General features: G+C 39.0%; 1 protein-coding gene across 6 annotated transcripts in view; it reads right to left on the bottom strand.

Moving 5' to 3' along the window:
- The window catches only part of CD2AP (CD2 associated protein), a 136996-nt gene that overhangs the window by 34351 nt on the left and 81931 nt on the right, over positions 1-20714 (bottom strand). For 5 of the 6 annotated variants that reach the window (XR_016234038.1, XM_089333215.1, XM_008263019.5 and 2 more), the window contains 6 exons: positions 20230-20417; positions 16441-16516; positions 15955-16049; positions 12286-12390; positions 8879-8915; positions 7113-7175 (listed from right to left, as the gene is read on the bottom strand). Coding sequence is in view for 4 of the 6 variants with exons in the window: in XM_089333215.1 (XP_089189341.1) it covers positions 7113-7175; positions 8879-8915; positions 12286-12390; positions 15955-16049; positions 16441-16516; positions 20230-20417 (564 nt within the window). In the remaining 2 variants the exon portion in view is untranslated. Of the gene's footprint in view, positions 1-7112; positions 7176-8878; positions 8916-12285; positions 12391-15491; positions 15704-15954; positions 16050-16440; positions 16517-20229; positions 20418-20714 lie in introns of all 6 variants that reach the window. The other variant, XR_016234039.1, reaches the window with a different exon arrangement.

Consider the following 20714-nt stretch of genomic DNA (forward strand, 5'->3'; position numbering starts at 1 on the left):
ATTCATATAAAACTCCATGTCAAAAGCTGAACTCACTCATACTTTGTCCCATAAACAGTCTTTTATTCCACACTTTCTTTCTCATCTCCACATCCTCACAATAATTATGTTCTGATTAACCAACAAGCTGTGCTAATGTATAACCTAAATCTCCTAGAATTGCCAGTGTTACAGTAAAGTCTAAATGTATTTGACCATCTTCAGCAGACAACATAGCTGATTCACCCAAATCCCTCCTACCTTCCTATGATTAACCTCAGCCAATCAGTACACAACATTCTTCTTATAAGTCTTACTGTTCTAGAAGTGACCATGTGACTAAAGTTGACCCAAGAAATTGAAAAATATGTATATTATATTGGCGATACTTTTTCCTCCCTTTGTTGTCAAAATCAAGTTGCCCTAATTCTGTTAGCATTCCTATAAACCAATCTGAAGTTAAAGTGGACAGTGAGGAAAGCAGAAGAGATAAATTTGCAATTCAGATATATAATTAAAGCACTGAGTTATCCATCACATCATGCCTACTTTTGGACTTTCCATTATGTAAAATTGTTTCCCTACTGTTTAGGTTAGTTTGGATAAAAAATTTCTGTTCTTTGTTCTCAACAGTTCAAATTTCTTTTATCTATAACACATTCTACCATCCACACTGCTGCACCTATGCAAATAGCACCAGTGAGTATTAAAAAAATCTGAACATGTAAAACCATAGAATTCCTCAAATGTTTAAAAATCCTTCAAATTTTATAATCAATAGATGTACCAGAAAAATATGAAAGAATTATACATGAAAAAATTATGAAGGGGAGCATAATTCCAGAGAAAGAAGGTTCTAGGGAAAGGGGATTATATCATGTAAAAGTAGGGAAAAACAGTTATTCTATGAATATCATACAGTGGTAGACTAGACTATACACATGATCAACAAAAAGGGAAGACATGTGAGAGAGATTACAGAATTTGGCAGGTACCAGATCATCTAAAACCTGGTAGTTGAAACTAAGGTTAATGTAATCAATAATGGTTCATTGAGACAACATTGTAAGTTTGATTTTTTTCTGCTCATTTTCAATAGGAAACTTTAAAACATATTAATGTTAATATGTATTATATCATATCTTAATATGTATTTATCTCACATACACATGAGAGAAACATACATTAGACACCCATATGATAAATTCTGAAACCCTTAATACTAATTGGAGCAAGGCAAGATCTAAACAAATAAACATTATTCTATGCATGACCTAGAAAAGTAGGCCTCAATTTTGTCTTCAGATTAGAATTATCAGGAGACCAATAAAAACACTAATACCTAAGTCATATCCTACACATATTCTGTAAAGGGAACAGCCTTTAACATGGTAGGTTAAGACTCTAGTATTCCACATCAGAGTACCTAGGTTCAATTTCTTTTTTTTTTTTTTTTTTTTGTATTTTTGTTTTTGTTTTTGTTTTCAAAGACTCATTTCATTTTATTGAAAAGCAGAATGACAGATGGAGGGAGACAGATTAATCTTTCATCTGCTGGTTCACTCCCCAAAATAAAAAGATTTCTCAAAGTACTGACAATATTACTCTCCTGAGACTCAGCAAAATCAGCATTCTAGGTATCTCTGAGAAAACAAGGTAGAGAAAGCTGCTAAGCAAGTTTGAGAAAATTCATAGGATGACTGGAACCAGAGAGTAGACAACGATACTATCCTAAAGATATGGAAAAGTATATCATGAAACAATTAGAGTCATTTAAGAATCAAGGGTAGTGTGGTGATCAATTTCATAGTTTCTAGTAACATTTTTCGTCCCTCCAAAACAAAACACAGCTTTCATAAAGAATATCTTCTGTGAAAATAAGATCTTAAAAGAGAAAAATCATAAACACATGTGGTAATAGAAGCACTGTATTCCATTGTTGGAAAGCTTAAGTCTCCTCAAATTGGTCCTGGCTATTGTCTGAAAAAGTCTCTTGACTGTGAAAATAAGGGTGGAACTTTATTATGTAAAAGAAAAATATTCATGGAATGCATAAAGTCTGTTCTTTTTATATTAATAAAAAGTTCTTTTTAAATAAAATAGTTTGCCAATATTTAACAATCAGATGGATTCTGTCTCTCTCTCATGACAAAGCACACCAGAAAAATGATGACATTTTTCCTATCCCTTCATCTATGAAACAATGTCAGGGCTGGCGCTACAGTGTAGTGGATGAGGTCGCTGCCTGCAGTGCCAGCATCCCATATGGGCACCAGTTAGAGCCTCAGGTGCTCCACTTCTGGTCCAGCTCTCTGTTATGGCCTGGGAAAGCAGTAGAAGATGGCCAAAAGACCCTGGGCCCCTGCTCCCATATAGGAGACCTGGAGGAGGCTCCTGGCTCCCGGCATTGGATTGTCGCATCTCCAGCCATTGTGGCCAACTGGGGAGTGAACCATCAGATGGAAGACCTCTTTCCTCTCTCTGCCTCTGCTTTTCTCTCTGTGTAGCTCTTTTAAATAAATAAATAAATCTTTAAAAAAAAAAAAAAGAAACAATGTCATGTGAACAAGAACATTCTGGGGCCAGCACGTGGCTCACTTGGTTAATCCTATGCCTGCAGCACTGGCATCCCATATGGGTGCTGGTTCTAGTCCCGGTTGCTCCTCTTCCAGTCCACCTCTCTGCTGTAGCCCAGGAAGGCAGTGGAGGATGGCCCGAGTGCTTGGGGCCCTGCACCTGCACAGGAGACCAGGAGGAAGCTCCTAGCAATATACTTCTTACATCTGGTACTACATATCTTGGTAGGATGAGTTTTTCAGGTAGAATAGACAATATAGCCAAATACTAAAACAAACTGATCCAAACTTACAACTAACAATAATTAAATTACAATGGGGCGGCACTGTGGCATAGCGGGTTAAACCACTGCCTGCAGTGCTGGCATCCCATATGGGTGCAGGTTCGAGACCCAGCTGCTCTGCTTCCAATCCAGATCTCTGCTATGGCCTGGGAAAGCAGTAGAGGATGGCCCAACACCTTGGGCCCCTGCACCCGCATGGGAGACCTGGAAGAAGCTCCCGGCTCATGGCTTTGGATCGGCACAGCTCCAGCCGTTGCGGCCAATTGGGGAGTGAACCAGTGGATGGAAGACCTCTCTCTCTGCCTCTCCTCTCTCTGTGTAACTCTGACTTTCAAATAAATAAATAAATCTTTAAAAAAAATAAATTACAAGTAACTAATCCGAGACTATGTATGATATGTGTGTGTGTGTGTGTGTGTATATATATATATATGTAATTCTTAATTGTTAAAAAAACAGGGATCACAAAAAGATTCAGTGTTGAGCAGTCTGTGCAAAGCGATAAAGGTACATGACACCCCACTACCACCAGCCCCTTTGGGTTTTTTCCTTTCTTGGAAGCCCTTTCTGTCTCTCTGGCTGGAGGTCTTTGACTCTAATAAATCTTGCTTTTGAATTTTAAAAAATTAAAAAAAAGAACGCACATGACATATTAAGGGAATCGATAGTGAATGACAGATTTACTGAAAGAGAAGAGTGGAAGAAGATACCAAAATGGAATTTGGAGGTCAGTATTTATAGTCTCACACTTAGATTTTTGATTGTGATTTGAAGAATGAAAGTCTTTTCAACAAGTGGTGGTGGATCAACTGGATATCCACATGCAAAAATAGGAACCCAGAAAAAACTATTACACTCATTGCAAAGATACCTCAAAATGGATCATAGACCCAAATGTAAAATACAAAGCCTGTAGAAAATAACAGAGGAGAAAATCAAGATGGCCTTGGGTATGACAATAAAACATGGTTCATGAAAGAAATGTCTGATTAGCTGAATCTCAATAAAATTTAAAACCTGTGCTCCACAAGAAGAAAAGCAACAGATTGGGAAAAAATATTTGTAGAAGACCCATCTAATAAAGGACTATTGTCCAAAATACATAAATAACTTAAAAATCAACAAGAGTAAAACGAATCTCTAGTTAAAAGGCAGGCCAAAAACCTGAAACACTTCACCAAAGTATAAAAAGTAAGCCCATGAAGAATTTCAACACTGTCTATCATTTGAAGGATGTAAATTAAAACAAGATTCCACTAATACACCTAGCAGAATGGTCAAAATCCAAATCAACTGACAATATCAAAGGATTGCAAAAATGTAAACCAACAGAAACTCTCATTCATTGCTACTGGGAATGCAAAATGGTAATAGTTACTTCAAAAAACAATTTGGTAGTAGCTTACAAAACTAAACATACCTTTACCATATGATATAGCAATCCCACTCCTTACTATTTAACCATATGAACTGATATATGTCCACACAAAAACATGGACACATGTTTACAGCAGCTTTATTAATAACTCACAACCATGGAAGCAATGAAGATATTGCTCAGTGAGTGGATAAAGTGTAGTATATGTAGATGATGGAATGTTATTTATACTAACAACAAATTAATTACAAAACCATGAGAAAACATGGGAGAAATTTTACTTGCATATCATTAAGTGAAGGAATCCACTCTAAAAAGGCTTCATATTGTATTATTCTAACTATATGACATTCTGGAAAAAGCAAAAGAATAGAAACAGTAAAAACACAGGACAGGGATTTGGCCTAGCAGTAAGACATTGATAAAGATATCTGCACCCCACATCAGAGTACCTGAGTAGTGAACAGTTTCAATCCCCATTCTAGCAACCTGTTGACATACACCCTGGGAGGCACAAGTACTTGATGACCCAAGTACTTGGGGCCCTACCACCCACCTGAGTGATGCCGTTTAAGTTCCCAGTTCCAGGCTTTGACGTGACCCAGGCCCAGATGTTGGGGGCATTACTGAAGTGAACTACTGGACAGGAGCTCTCTGATTCTTTTTGTCTGCCCCTATCTCATAAACAAATATTAGTGGTTGCCAAATTACTCTGTTTGACAGTACAATGGTGGATATATGTCATTATGCAATTGTCTGAAACTACAAAATGTACAACAGGAGCAAACTCCAATATAAACTTCAGATTTTAGATGACAGTGATGTGTCAATATAAGCTCCTTGACAGTAATAAACACACTAATATGCTGAGATGCTGATGTAAAATATAAGGGAATTCTTGGTACTTTTGGCTTAATTATTCTATGACTCCAAAACTGCTCTGAAAAACCATCTATTAAAAAATATCATCCTGGCAACAAGGGGAAGTACAAGCCAGAAAAAGGGCTAAAGTGAGAGAAATTGCTTAAGATTATTTTTTTCCAACTCATGACTGGAGCATAGGGAGATTACTGATGCCATAGACAGGAGTGTCAATTGGTAAAGTCAACAACAGGAGTCACTGTGCACTTACTCCTCATGTAGGATCTCTGTCCTTAATGTGCTGTGCATTGAGATTTAATGCTATAACGAGTACTCAAATAATATATTTCACTTTGTGTTTCTATGGGGGTGCAAACTGTTGAAATCTTTACTTAATGCATACTAAACTGATCCTCTGTAAAAAAAAAAAAAAAAAAAAAAAAAAAGAAAAGAAACTATCAACTCCCAACTTGACTCTCACTGGGATTAAACATGACAATAGGTCTGATCTGATTTCATCATCATTAAAAAAAAATCATCTATTATTTTTCACTTTATGTTTCTGTGTGGGAGCAAACTGTTGAAATCCTTACTTAATGTATACTAAGCTGATCTTCTGTATATTAAGATAATCGAAAATGAATCTTGATGTGAATGGAAGGGGAGAGGGAGTGGGAAAGGGGAGGGTTGTGGGTGGGAGGGACGGTATGGGGGGGAAGCCATAGTAATCCATTATTCGTACTTTGGAAACGTATATTCATTAAATAAAAGTTAAAAAAAAAAAAAGATTATTTTTTTAAGCTTCATTTATTTGAAAGGCAGAGTTAGAGATGGAGAGACAGAGAGGGAGAGAAATCTTCCATCTACTGGTTCATGCCCCAGTTAGTATTTCTTTAGGCAAGAGACAGAATGGGGTGGAGGGGGCAGAATTGTGGCACAGTGGGTAAGGCCACAGCCTGTGATGTCGGCGTCTCATTTAGGCAACGGTTCCAGCCCCAGCTGTTCCACTTCCAATCCAGCTCCCTGCTAATGTGCCTGGGAAAGTGGCAGAGTATGGCATGGGTGTGTAGGCCTCTCCTGGCTCCTGGCTTCAGACCAGTTCAGCTCCATCCATTGTGGCCATTGGTGGAGTGAACTAGTGTATGGAGGCTCTGTCTCTCACTCCCTCTCTCTCTAAACTCTGTCTTTCAAAGAAATAAATAAATCTTTAAAGAGAGAGAGAGAATAGGCTAAACTATAACACTGGCAAAGGAAACAAAAACATCTTAAAATAGAATTGAAATTTTTGTGCATCTATAAACTAATCTACTAGAGACAACTATTGCAAATATTTCCACACTAAAAGAAAAATATGAGAAGAATATACTTCGTCCAAATTAATGGGGGAAAAAAAAGGTCACACATAGTGGTGACTATAGATGATAATGGACTATTAAAACAAAAAACTAGAAAAGAAGATTTAGGTTGTTTTCACCAAAAAGATATGATAAATGTTTAAGGAGATAAGTTTTACCTTGATTTGAACATTACACAATACATACATGCATCAAGACATCACACGGCATCCCATAAATAGGTATAATTTTTATGTATCAGTTAAAAATAAAACTTCTTTTAAAAAATGAGTAATAATTTTAGCAAAATATGCATGGTTATTATAGAATAATTTTCCAAATTTACATGACAAACACAAGCAGTAAGATTAAATACATAAATATTTCCATATGTTGAAACAGGAAAGTTATTTAATGCTTAGTTTTCTTATATATTATTTGAAATAATCATGATTAATATCACATCTTACCAAAGTAATGGTTTCATTTTTAATGGGTATAGATTGGTATCAGTTTGAGTAAAAATCTTAATTTTCTATAAATCTCGATAAATTACTTCCTCCCAGAAAACTCCAAATATTGCAAACACTAAATGCTTGCTAAAAATCAAGTTAAATGACCCAGTATGAAAAAACTTATTTATTCAAAAAGACAAAGAAAGAATTACTTTCATGACAGTGAAAAAAAATATTAGTCCCACCTTTTTCTTCAGGCTTTAACAGAAAATACTTCTTCTCCGCAGCAATCAAGTCAGGCTTTGGAGCTGGGGGTAAAAACAAAGTTAACACTTTTTTCAAAAAATAATTTCAGAGCACAGACATGAAGACATGGCTAAAAAGTAAGATCAGTTTAAAAATAGTATCACATGAAAGCATGGTAACACAAAAAAACAATGTACTTAAATCACTAGGCTCAATTTCTAATGCTGGAGCCACCACTATCACCTTCAGTGACAACTCTGTGATACTAAGCCACCTGACATGAGACCTCTTTGACTAAGGAACTGAATTTCTCGAAATCAACTTAAATTTTTAAAAATACCAAGTGGCTGGTGGCTAGCATACTTAAGAGTACGGCTTCACAGTAAGCCTCCAACACCAGCTTCAGTAAATATTACCTTTAACATACATTTTCCTTGCTCTGGGGTTAGGCCAGTAAATATAAAGTTGAAACTAAGGGGAAAGAAAGGACTTAAATTACTCTAGAAAACAGCAAATTTTTTCAAGAAATGGAAAAATTTATAACACTTGTAAAAATCAGATATTTGGGGACTGAACTCGGAGAAAATAAAGCCAAATTATAAAACTTTATATACGGAAGATATTTCTACGCATAACATTTTATTCACCAGTTTAAAAAATACAAATTCACAGCTTTTTTTTTTTTCAATCTTTGGCATACTTTCTAAAAAAAGAGTAAATAATTAGTATTTGTTTCAGATGTTAACATCTGATTTAATTTGAAAAGGCAGAATAGTGAACAAGACAAAATAACATATTAGGTTTACTTGGGTATAAATTTCAACAATTTAGGTATGGGTATTGTGGCACAGCAGGTAAAGCTATTTGAGTCCCAGCTGTTCCACTCTCAATCCAGCTGCCTGCTAATGGCCTGGAAAAAGTAACAGAAGATGGTCTATGTGTTTGCGACTCTGCCACTCATGTTGGAGACCTGGATGAAGCTACATGGATCCTGGTTTCAGTCTGTCTTAGCCCCGGCCATTTTGGGTATCTGGGGAGTAAACAAGAGGACGGATAATCTCTCTCTCTGTCTCACCCTGTCTCCCTGTGACTTTCAAATACATAAATTTTTAAAAATTTCATCAATTTAATAACTCAAAATTTCATATAACTGAAGTATCTGAATTATTTAAGACTATTTTAAACCATTTCACTTAATATTTTTTAAAAAATTATGCTGGGGCCAGCACTGTGGTGCAGTGGGTTAACGTCGTGGCCTGAAGCACCGGCATCCCATATGGGCGTCGGTTCGAGATCCAGCTGCCCCACTTCCTGTCCAGCTCTCTGCTGTGGCCTGGGAAAGCAGTAAAAGATGGCCCAAGTCCTTGGGCCCCTGCACCTGTGTGGGAGACCCGAATGAAGCTCTTGCCTCCTGGCTTTGGATCAGCACAGTTCTGGCCATTGCAGCCAATTGGGAAGTGAACCATCAGATGGAAGACCTCTCCCTCCCCCTCCCTCTCTCCCTCCCTCCCTCCCTCCCTCTCTCTCTGCCTCTCCTCTCTCTGTGTAACTCTTCCAAGTAAAATAAATAAATATTTTTTTAAAAAGCTACATTTAAAAAAATTATACTGACACATGTGAACAATTTTTATATATTATAAACATTTATATACCATGTATCATGCTTGTTTTTGTTAAAATAATGATTTATGTCAGACTCAATTTTACAATTTTAAGATATGAATATATTAAAAATAGCACACGAAATAGTGTGTTTCTTACATACCTGGACCCTTAATAGGAGGTGGTGGTTTCTTTGGTTTCTGTTAAAATAGTTAACAGTGAAAACAGTTGAGTATTTACATATTAACTATTTAGTTAAAATAAATTCTGATAATTGATAATTAAATGATATGAATCTTTTTATCTCATTCTTGCCAAGAATTGTTAAATGTTAAGATCTTAATCATAAAAGTCACTGTCAAATTTTATGCCATTAGAATTCCTTAATAAAATTCAGTCAGATTTTTCAAAGATGATTAGACTGCATAAATTCCCCAAAATATTAATAAGTAAAAATATTCTGTCCTGCCTCGCCAAAGCCCTATTTTATCCCTCCTTCAAAGATCAGAGTTGGGAGGAAGGATGCAGGATAAAAGGAAAGAGAGACCTTGTTTAAAAAAAAAAAAAAAAACAGAATCCAATAAATAGACTTAGCTCTCATTCTTAATTCTTCAGAATTCTAAAATGAAAAGTTAAAGGCAAAGGGCTGGCTTCCCTTAATTTATTTGTATTAATTCATATTTAAGACCAAATGCCTTAAAAAACCTGATATATAATTTTACTCATGTAAATTGCCTTTTTCCAAATTAAAGACTAGTAAGTGGGTAGGCATTTGTGCTAGAGGTTAAGGCACCAGTGTCCCATATACTGGTGCCTGAGTTTGATAACTGGCTATACTCCTGACTCCAGCTTCCTGCTATTGCAGAACCTAGGAAGCAACAGTGATGGCTCAAGTAACTGGGCTCCTGCCATGCATGTGGGAAACCTGGATTGAGTTCCTAGCTCCTGGCTTCAGCCTGGCCCTAGCCCAGGGCTGCTGTGGACATATGGGTAATGAATCAAAGGATGGGAGCTGTGTGTGTGTGTGTGTATGTTTGTCTGTCTCTGGCTCTCAACATAATTTTTTAATAGACTGAACAAAGAACAAGCAATAATATATAAACACATAAGAAAAGAGGCCAGCATCATGTGCAGCAGATTAAGGCAATTACCAGTTTCCTTGGTAATATACCTGGGAAAGCAATGGAAGACGCCCAAGTGCTTGGGCCACTGCAACCCATGTGGGAAACCTGGATAGAATTCCTGGCTCCTGGTGTCAGCCTGGTTCAGCCCTGGTCATTGTGGCAATTGGGAGAGTAAAACAGGACAGAAGATCTCTCTTCTTTTCTCTTTCCCCTGCCTCTCCTTCTAAGTCTGCCTTCCAAATAAATAAATAAATTTTCTTAAAAAAGAAAAATAATTCTCTTCATTAAGAAAAGTATAAAAATAAAGCTTAATTAAGAATGAATCAATACTGAATGCAATCTAACAAAAGTCTCAGAGAGCTAAGTTTCCATGGGTAATCAGGAGCATTAGTTAGCATAAATAAAGGAAGGGCTGCAAAGGTTAGAGTTCTGTACTGGGTTAAATCAGATACAGTAGTCTGTTTTGCTGTGTGCTTCTGCTTTCTTAACTCTCTTTCCATCTATTTTAAAAATTTAATCAGGGGGCTGCCATTGAGGTATAATGGGTTAAGCAGAGTCCTGCAACACTGGCATCCCATGTAGGTACTGGTTCCAAATCTGGCTGCTCCACCTCTAATTCAGCTCCCTGTTAATACACTTGAAAAGGCAGAAGAAGATGGCCCAAGTCCTTGTGTCCCTGAACCCAAGTCGGAGACCCAGATAAAGCTCCTGACTCCTGGCTTCAGTCTAGTCCAGCCTCGGCTCTTATGGCCATTTGGAGAATGAACCAAAAGATGGAAAATCTCTCTGTCTCTTCCTCTGTCTCTGTAACTCTTACCTTTCAAATAAATAAAATAAATCTTTTAAAAAAGAAGAAGAAGAAGAAGAAAGAAAGAGAGAGAGAGAGAGAGAGAGAGAAGAAAAGGGATCTTTTTTATTAAAAAAAAAAAAAGAAAAGAAAAGAAAACAACAGGTGGGTAGGTGTTGTAGTGAAGTAATTGAGCTGCCATTTGGAACATCTCCATCCCATGTCTGAGTGCAAGTTCTCAAGTCCTAGCTGCTTTACTTCCAATCCAGCTTCTTGTGCCTGGGAAGGCAGAGGATGATGGCCCAAGCACTTGTGTCCTTAACACCATGTGGGAGACCCAGATGGGGTTCTTGATTCCTGGCCTTGGCCTTGCCCTGTTCTGGCTGTTGTGGGCATTTGGGGAGTGAACCTCCAGATAGAAGATTTCACTCCTCCCCTTTCTGCCTCTCTCACTGTCACTCTTCTCATCAAATAAATCAGTCTTTATTTGAAGGAAAACTTGGGGATGAGTGTTTGTCCATAGTACTTAAGTAAGTCACTGCTTAGGACTCTTGCATCTAGTATCAGAGTGCCTGGTATAAGCCTCGCTCCTATGCTTTTTTCTTTTCTTTTTGTTTTTTGACAGGCAGAGTTAGACAGTGAGAAAGGTCTTTCTTCTGTTGATTCACTCCCCAAATGGCTGCCACAGCCACGTGCTGCACCAATCTGAAGCCAGGAGCCAGGCGGTGCTTCCTCCTGGTCTCCCATGTGGGTGCAGGGCCCAAGCACTTGGGCCATCCTCCACTGCCTTCCCGGGCCACAGCAGAGAGCTGGCCTGGAAGAGGAGCAACCGGGACAGACTCCGGCGCCCCAACCAGGACTAGAACCCGGGGTGCTGGCGCCATAGGCAAAGGATTAGCCTAGTGAGCCGCAGCGCCGGCCACTCCTATGCTTCTGATCCAGCTTTTTGCTACTACAAACTGTACTACAGTACAGAAAAGCAGCAAATCATGGCTCAAGTACTTGGGTGTCTGCTACCCACATGGGAGACCAGGATGGAGTTCAACAATCCTGGCTTCAGTCTGGCTGTTGCAGGCATTTCAGAAGCAAACTAGCAGATTAAAGATTTCTGTCTTTCAAATAAAATGAAAATTAATTAATTAAAACCCCCATCCACAGAGGCAAAGAGGATCAAGTTATAGAAAGCCAAAAGATCAGTGACAAACAACTCAACCTCACTTGACTCTCTGAGAAATTACAGAGAAACATTAAATTTTATAAGGGCTGCAAAGACTGCTTCTTGCTGTCGCGAAAAATGCAGTAACAGAAAAATACTAATACTTCCATAATAAACTAAGGCTTTCCAACAGTATCAAATAGTAATACAATTTCTTCCATCAAAATACTAATGTATCCAGTTAGTTCAGCCAGACTTTTCTTGCTCTTCAAATTATAGAGTAAAGCAGTCTATGGTTACTTTTTAGTACATACAGTCATGGGAGCAGAAAGCAGGAATAATGCACAGAACTGAAACACTGTTTTGCTTTACTATTATACAAATAACTTATAAGTGAATAAATAATTTTGTGAAACTCCATAAAAGCTATTTAATAATAATATAAAAAACTTTAAAAAATACTTGCGTTATTCTTTACGTATTATTGAAAAACAAAAGCTTACTGGGAAATCTTTATCCAATTCACTTATTTGAACAGCAAAATTGTCTGGAAATACTCCTTCTTTACCATTAAGTTCACCTTTCCACCAGCCAGTTTCTCCAGTCTCCTAAAAAACAAAGCAAAAAATAATTAAGACAATAAGTTATATTTAAATGAGGAAAATGTTTACAACAAAATGGGAAAATATGAAACTCTATTTTTAAAAAGATTTTATTTATCTGAAAGAGAGAGTTATAGAGAGACGGAAGGAGATAGAAAGAAATCGTCTATCTGCTAGTTCACTCCACAGTTGGTCACAGCAGTCAGGGCTGGGCCAGGTTGAAGGCAGGAGCCAGGAGTTTCCTACAGGTTTCCCACTTGGGTAGCAGGGGCCCAACCACTTGGGCCATCTTTAGTTGCTCTTCTCAGGCCAATAGCAGGGAGCTGGATCAGAAGTGGAATAGTAGGGATTTGAACCAACACCCAATGCCAGCCCCAAAATTCCATTATTTTTTTCTTTCAGAAGAAAAAAGCAACCTGAACAAACTATAAGGTCCCCTCAAAGAAATATTCACATATATTACTTTTTTTTATTTGACAGGCAGAGTTAGACAGTGAGAGAGACAGAGAGAAAAGTCTTCCCTCTGCTGGTTCACCCCCCAAATGGCCACTAGGGCCAGCGCGCTGAGCTGATTCGAAGCAAGGAGCCAGGTGCTTCCTCCTGGTCTCCCATGCGGGTGCAGGGGCTCAAGCACTTGGGCCATCCTCCACTGCCTTCCCAGGCCACAGCAGAGAGCTGGACTGGAAGAGGAGCAACCGGGACTAGAACTGACGCCTATATGAGATGCCAGCGCCGCAGGCAGAGGATTAACCAAGTGAGCCACGGCACCGGCCCTCATATATTACTTTAAGAACTAATTATAAAATTGGATTTTTTTAAAATATCAATTTAAAATTTCTATATACAAGGATAAAAAGACTCCAGAGGGAGAGGAGAAAGATGAAAGGAATAGGAAAGAGAGGAAGGCAGTGGGGGTAATAAAAGAGAGGAAAAAAGGAAAGATGGATATGGCGGGGAGGCAAGGAGGGTGAGAGAGAATGAGAGGGAAGGAAAGATTATTCTTAATAGTCTTCTTTTCAAAAAAGATTTATTTAATTGAAAGGCAGAGTGACACAGAAGAGAGGGAGAGACAGAGTTTTTCTATCTGCTGGAAGATCTTCAATCTGCTGGTTCTCTCCCCAAAAAGAGTACAATGGTTGGGACTGGGCTATGCCAAACCAGGAGCCTGAAATTTCATTCGGATGGCAGGGGACCAATTACTTGGGTCATCTTTTGCTGCTTTCCCAGTCACATTAGCAGGGAACTGGATCAGGAGCAGAGGAGCCAGGACTCTGACATGGGATGCTGAAATTGCAGGTGGTGGTTTAACCTGCTGCACTAAAGCTCTGGCCCCTTAACAGTCTTCTTAATGATTTATATATTAAAGATGACTCATATTCTTCAGCAGCTTTAGAAATGAGCAAGGTTATCTAAGTTTCCTCCAAGTACCCAACCTTAGAAAAATTTGGTGTTATCACTCCAAGCTTTATGAATGTTAAAATGCATATATCTTTAGCTGTGCTTGCCACAAATGAGTAACCATGTGAGATGATAAATATTAATTTGTTTCATTATACTGTTTTTAGCATCAATACAAGAATGTAACATGTCATACACTTTAAATATATACAATATAATTCATTTTTAAACACTGCATATGCTAAGCCAGACAATAACAAGTAAATATGATACAACAGGGAAAAGGGCTGGCACTGTGGCATAGCAGGTAAAGCTGCCACCTGCAGTGTCAGCATCCCCTATCGGGGCTGATTTGAGTTCCGGCTGCTCCGCTTTCGATCCAGGTCCTGCTAATACACCTGGGAAATCAGCAGAGGATGGTGCAAGTGCTTGGGTCCCTGCACTCATGTGGGAGACCCAGAGCTTCAAATCAGCCTAGCTCCAGCTGCTGTAGCCATTTGGGGAATGAACAAACAGATGAAAGATCTCTCTGAAACTGCCTTTCAAATAAATAAATACATTTACTTAAAAAAAAAAAAAAAAGGAAGAAACTTCAAAATTTATTCTACAGGGCTATAGCACAAACTAATGTTTATAATTTTCCTATATTACAAAGAGTTACTGTAAGAATCTGTCCATGCCCAAATAGCACTGAGTTCTATTTTGTCTTAGGGTTCACAGCAAATTATAAAAATCATTTTTTGAAATAGCTACATCATTTTTCACAGTACGAATAGTTTCAAAACTTTTTACATACCAGTGGATATTTAAGTTGTTTTCTTATTTTTATATTATTAACAATGATCCAAACAATAGGTGTCTATAAAAAATAAAATGATGTGGAACAAAATTAAGAATAAAAACCTAGGCCGGCGCCACAGCTCAATAGGCTAATCTTCCACCTAGCGGCGCCGGCACACTGGGTTCTAGTCCTGGTCGGGGCGCCGGATTCTGTCCCGGTTGCCCCTCTTCCAGGCCAGCTCTCTGCTGTGGCCAGGGAGTGCAGTGGAGGATGGCCCAAGTCCTTGGACCCTGCACCCCATGGGAGACCAGGATAAGTACCTGGCTCCTGCCTTCGAATAAGTGCGGTGTGCCAGCTGCAGCGCACCAGCCATGGCGGCCAATGGAGGGTGAATCAACGGCAAAAGGAAGACCTTTCTCTCTGTCTCTCTCTCTCTCTCACTATCCACTCTGCCTGTCAAAAAAAAAAAAAAAAAAAGAATAGAAACCTAGATGGTTGAAGTTACTAGAGAAAAGGAATAATATGATGATTAAAAATAATTCTCAAGGGGCTGGCGCTTTGGTGCAGCGGGTTGAAGCCCCAGCCTGCAGCGCCGGCATCCCATAGGGCTCCAGTTTAAATCCCAGCTGCTCCACTTTTAATCTAGCTCTCTGTTATGGTCTGGGAAAGCAGTGGAAGATGACCCAAGTTCTTGGGCCCCTGTAGCCGCATGGGAGACCCAAAGGAAGTTCCTGGCTCCTGGCTTCATACTGGCTCAGCTCTGGCCGTTGCAGTCATTTGGGGAGTGAACAAGCAGATGGAAGACCTGTCTCTCTAGCTCTACTTCTTTCTGAAACTCTGTCTTTCAAATAAATAAAATCAATCTTAAAACAAAATTCTCAGGGCAGCTTTTCAGTGTGGTAGTTAAGAAGCAGCTTGAGACACTCACATCCTATATCAGAGTGCTTGGGTTCCAATCCCTGATCAACGTTCAATTCCAGATTCCCGCTAATGTGCACCCTGGAGACAGCAAATGATGGCTTGGGTCCCGGCCACCCAAGTGGGAGACACAGACTGAGTTCCTGGCTCCCATCTTTGGCTTAGCCCACCTCTGACTGTTGAAGGCACTGGAGAATAAACCAGTGAAGAGGAAGTGTATGCCTGTTTTTTAAAAAGTTTAGAAAAAATTTCAAATTCCAAACATATCAATTATTTAAGAAAGAGACAATGAAAATAAACTCAAAAGAAAAAAAAACAAATAAATGAGTATTTCTGTGTCTAATTCTCAGGACTCAAAAACAAAATGAAGTCCTAGCTATTCTAGAGTTTACATTCTATGTGAAAATATAACAATTTTTAGGAATATTTCTGTGAACAAATTATAAAATTCATTGAAAAACTGAAAATCTTACCTTACTTATCAAATGGATTATCTCCCCCTCTTTAAATGTAAGTTCATCTTCATTAGTACCTTCATAGGCAAATAATGTTCTACAATATTCCTTTGCTGAAATAAAGAATGTAAATAATGTGGCTTATACAAACAGATTAATACTTTCGAAGCTTCTATTTTGTGTAATGCATATGAAAAGCTATTAAGACAAATAATTCACCTTAACATTTTTAAATTTAAAACTTCCATTCAATACTATATGTTAATAATTTCATTCATCATCATTCAAATATTTACAAAGTGCCTGTATGTTGTCCCATATACAGTACTAACTGCAGGCAGATACATAATGAAATGAACGTACCAAAATCCTTAACCTCATAATGTTTTCATCTAGTAGGCTTAATACTCTGACCAAGCAGTATAGTGTAACAATGTTTCAATGAATCTAATAATATATTTAAATATGTTTCTACTATATAAAACTATTATTTTAAAAACTTACCTTTTATTTTACCTTCAGTATCTGTTTTTATCTCTACACTTTGAGTTTTGGATCCTATTGGCTGTAAGACTAAAGGCTAAAACAAAGAGAATGGCAAAAATTACTTTTAAGTTAGAATAAAGACAGTATTATTAAATGAAGTTTTCAATTTACAGTTACTAAGCTTTCCATAGTGGTAGTTATACCCAGGTTAGTGATGTAATTGAAAACATAAAAACCTAAAAGGTTTTAAAAAAAAAAATCTCTAAAGTAGGGGACAGTTCTGTGGTATAGCAGGTAAAGCTACTACCTCCAGCACAAGCATCCCAAAAGGGTACCAGTTTGAGTCCCGGCTGCTCTACTTTCGATCTAGCTCCCTGCTAATGTGCCTGGGAAAGCAGCGGAAGATGGCCAAAGTGCTTGGGCCCCTGTACCCTCATGGGAGATACAGAAGCTCCTGGCTTCTGGCTTCAGTCTGACCCAGCTGGCCATTGCGGCCATTTGGGGAGTAAATCAGCAGATGGAAGATCTCTCTCTCTTAGTCTCTCCCTCACTCTGTAACTCTGCCTTTCAAGTGAAAAATAAATATAACTTAAAAAAAAAAAAATTCTGAGTACCTTTCTCTGAAGGAAAGAGAGAACTTTCAGTTTGTGTATGGCCTTGTCTAAATACTGGGGCTATGCGAGGCCAAAGTCAGGAGCCAGGAGCTTCATCTGAGTCTCCCACATGGGTGCAGGTGCCCAAACACTTGGGCCATTATCCGCTGCTTTCCCAGGTGCATTGGCAGGGAGCTGGATTGGAAGTGCAGCAGGTGGGTCTTGAACTGGAGCCTACATGGGATGATGGCCTCACAGGCAGCAGCTTAACCAGCTACAAAGCAATGCTGGCCTTGAAAGTGAATTCTTAAGCAACAGCACAAAACATGCTCTTAAAATGAGATATATATATTTTTAAAGGTTTATTCTTATTTATTTGAAAGAGTTAGAAAATGAGAGAGACAGAGAGAGATAAAGAGAGAGGTCTTCCATCTGCTGGTTCACTCCCCAAATGTCCCCAAAAGCTGGAGCTGAACAGATCTGAAGCCAGGGGCCAGGAGCTTCGTCTGGGTCTCCCACATGAATGCAGGGGCCCAAGGACTTGAGCCATCCGCTACTCCTTTCCCAGGAGCATTGCGGGGAAGCTGGGTTGGAAGTGGAGCAGCCAGGACTTGAACTGTGCCCATATGGAATACTGGTGCTACAAGCCAGGGCTTCAACCCACTGTGCCACAGTGCCAGTCCTGAGATAGAATTTAAAAAAAAACTCATGGCCGGCGCCGTGGCTCAATAGGCTAATCCTCCGCCTGCGGTGCCAGCACACAAGGTTCCAGTCCCGGTTGGGGCGCCAGATTCCATCCCGGTTGCTCCTCTTTCAGTCCAGCTCTCTGCTGTGGCCCAGGAGTGCAATGGAGGATGGCCCAAGTCCTTGGGCCCTGTACCCGCATGGGAGACCAGGAGAAGCACCTGGCTCCTGGCTTAGGATCGGCGCAGTGCACTGGCCACAGCAGCTATTAGGGGGGTGAACCAACAGAAAAGGAAGACCTTTCTCTCTGTCTCTCTCTCTGTCCACTCTACCTGTCAAAACAAAACAAAACAAAACAAAAAAACACTCATCACAGTTCATTGCACAGAGAATGTTACAATCCTTATAAGTAAAGTCTACTAGACATGACTGGTGTGTGGCACAGCAGGTTATGAGCCCATCTGCAATGCTGACACCCCATATGAAGCAAAGGTTCAAGTCCTGGCAGCTCCACTTTCAGTATAGCTCCATTAATGTGCCTGGGGGGTAGCAGATGATGGCTCAAGTACTTGAGCCCCTACTACTCAGGTAGGAGACCCAGGTGGAATCCTCAGTTCTTGGCTTCTGCTGGCCCAACCCTGGCTGTTTCAGCCACTTGGGGAGTTAACCAGAGGACAGAAAATCGTTTGTCTCTCCCTCTTTCCATGTCACTCTTTCAAATAAATAAAAAAGTCTACTAGACATGTTTCTGCTGTAATTGAATAAATTAAGTCTTTTACCTCATAAACAGTACATTTGACCTTAAAAATCTGTGAATACACTGCTAATTTGCCTACCACTGTGTTTTCAGTTTAATCTTTTAAGATACTCACTTTCATTTCTCCCAATTCTAACAACCAATCTGGTGCCATCTACAAACATAGCAATGTGGTCCTACTTTATTAATTCCTAAGGTCAGTAATCAAAGAGTCACAAGGCCATTATAAAGGGCTACCCTGAAATAGATCACTCTCACTAAAAGTCTGGGTAGTGGATATCACTAACGGTGACTTAAAGATCACTAATGTAATCATTAACCAAATAATTGGAAGGGGCTCTGTATCTAGTTTAATGTTCCTCAAAATACAAGAACTACTTCTCCAACATTCCTGTTACACAATTCCAAAATCGAAACCAATTGGACCTCATAAATCTTTATGTCAGACAGACTCAAAACTAGGAGACAATTTAGCAGAAAGCAAAAAGTTCTCTCACCTGAACCCAATTCACTATTACAAATGAGATCAATTATACAGACCTAAAGTGGGTCTATTTTAAGTCCACTTTAAAAGAAAATATAGGGGCCAATGCTGTTGTACAGCAGTTACAGCCCCAGCCTGTAGTACCAGCATCCTGTATGGGCGCTGGTTCAAGTCCCACCTCCAATCTAGTTCCCTGCTAATGCACCGGGGAAAGCAGCGGAAGGACAGCCCAAGTCCCTGGAGGAAGCTCCTGGCTCTTGGCTTCAGATTAGCTCAGCTCCTGCTGTTGTGGCCATTTGAGGAGTGAACCAGCAGATGGAAGACCTCGCTTTCTGTCTCTACCTCTCTCTCTAACTCTTTCAAATGAATAAAACAAATATTTAAAAAATAACCTTTAAAAATAAATATAAAATTTTAAGAGGCTGGCTTTGTGGCAGAGTGGTTGGGGCTGCTACCTGCAATGACAGCATCCCATATGTACAACTGGTTCATGTCCCAGCTGCTCCACTTCTGATATGGCTCCCTGCTAATGGCCTGGGAAAGCAGCAGAAGATGGTGCAGGTGCTTGGGCCCTAGAGGAAGCTTCTAGAGGAAGCTCCTGGCTCCTGGCTTCAGCCTGGCCCAGCCCTGGCCATTGCAGCCATCTGAGGAGTAAACCAGTGGATGGAAGACTTCTCTCTAACTCTGACTCAAAAAAATGGATGGATCTTTAAAAAAAATTTTGGCTTAAGAAACAAAAAAAAAACACCTCTAAATACCTTCCATTTAAAAATTGCTATTAAGCTGTGAATAGCTTCTGAAAAACATGCACGCTGATTTCATAAGATTCAGACATAAACAGTAATCATTGTAAATATGGAGAGAAAAATATTTCTTACAGCCTTCTCACTCATAACTATTAATTTTAAAAAAAGAAAACTAACTCTTACAGTTTAAAAAATGCTTAATGAGGACTGGGCATCATGACTTGGCTGTTTAAGCTTTGCCACCTGGGATCCCCACATTTTGTATCAGAATGGTGGTTCAAGTCTTGACTACTCCATTTCCTATCCAGTTTCTTGATCATGCATTAAGTTTCTGGCACACACACATGGGAAATCCAGAGGGAGTTCCTGCCTCCTAGTTTCAGTCTGATTTAGCCCTAGCTGTTGTGATAATTAGAGGAGTAAATCTACAAATGAAGGAATCTCTGCTGCCATCCCCCAACTCTGCCTTTCAAATAAATCTTTTTAAAATTGCTTAAGGAGAGAATGAGTGGAGTTAATCTAAGTTAAATTCATCATTATCACCTTTTCTGTTTTTTTCTCTTCTGTTTCACTACTGGATGTTCTTGTCCTAAGTTTCACAGAGCCTTCTTTAAAAATATCCCCAAATCCAATTCCTCGAATTTTCTTTGGCTGTGTAATTGATCCAGGTGCAGCTTCATTCCCATTTCCCGGAGAGGGTAAAGGTGAGGTAGACCCAGTCAAAACAGTTTCTGAAAGAATAATTTATTTGTGAAAATGATACTCAGAATCATGCAAATCTTGACATAATATCTACATTCTACATTTCCTAATTAAAAAATAGAATAAAAATAATTAAATTATTGATTACTGAAATATCCAAAGGAGTAAGATGCACTTTATAAAAATGTGTGTGTGACAAAGACAATGGAGGGGGGAGAGCAACAATTCAGGCAAATTTTATTAATAAAATGTTAAGAAATCCAAGCAATAATATCATGAGATGCTTAACAAGAGAATATCAAATTTACAGCTTTTGGCCAAAGATG

The sequence above is a fragment of the Oryctolagus cuniculus genome, chromosome 5, assembly GCF_051225735.1.
Source record: "Oryctolagus cuniculus isolate XC-2025 breed Fujian yellow rabbit chromosome 5, ASM5122573v1, whole genome shotgun sequence".
NCBI lineage: Eukaryota > Metazoa > Chordata > Mammalia > Lagomorpha > Leporidae > Oryctolagus > Oryctolagus cuniculus.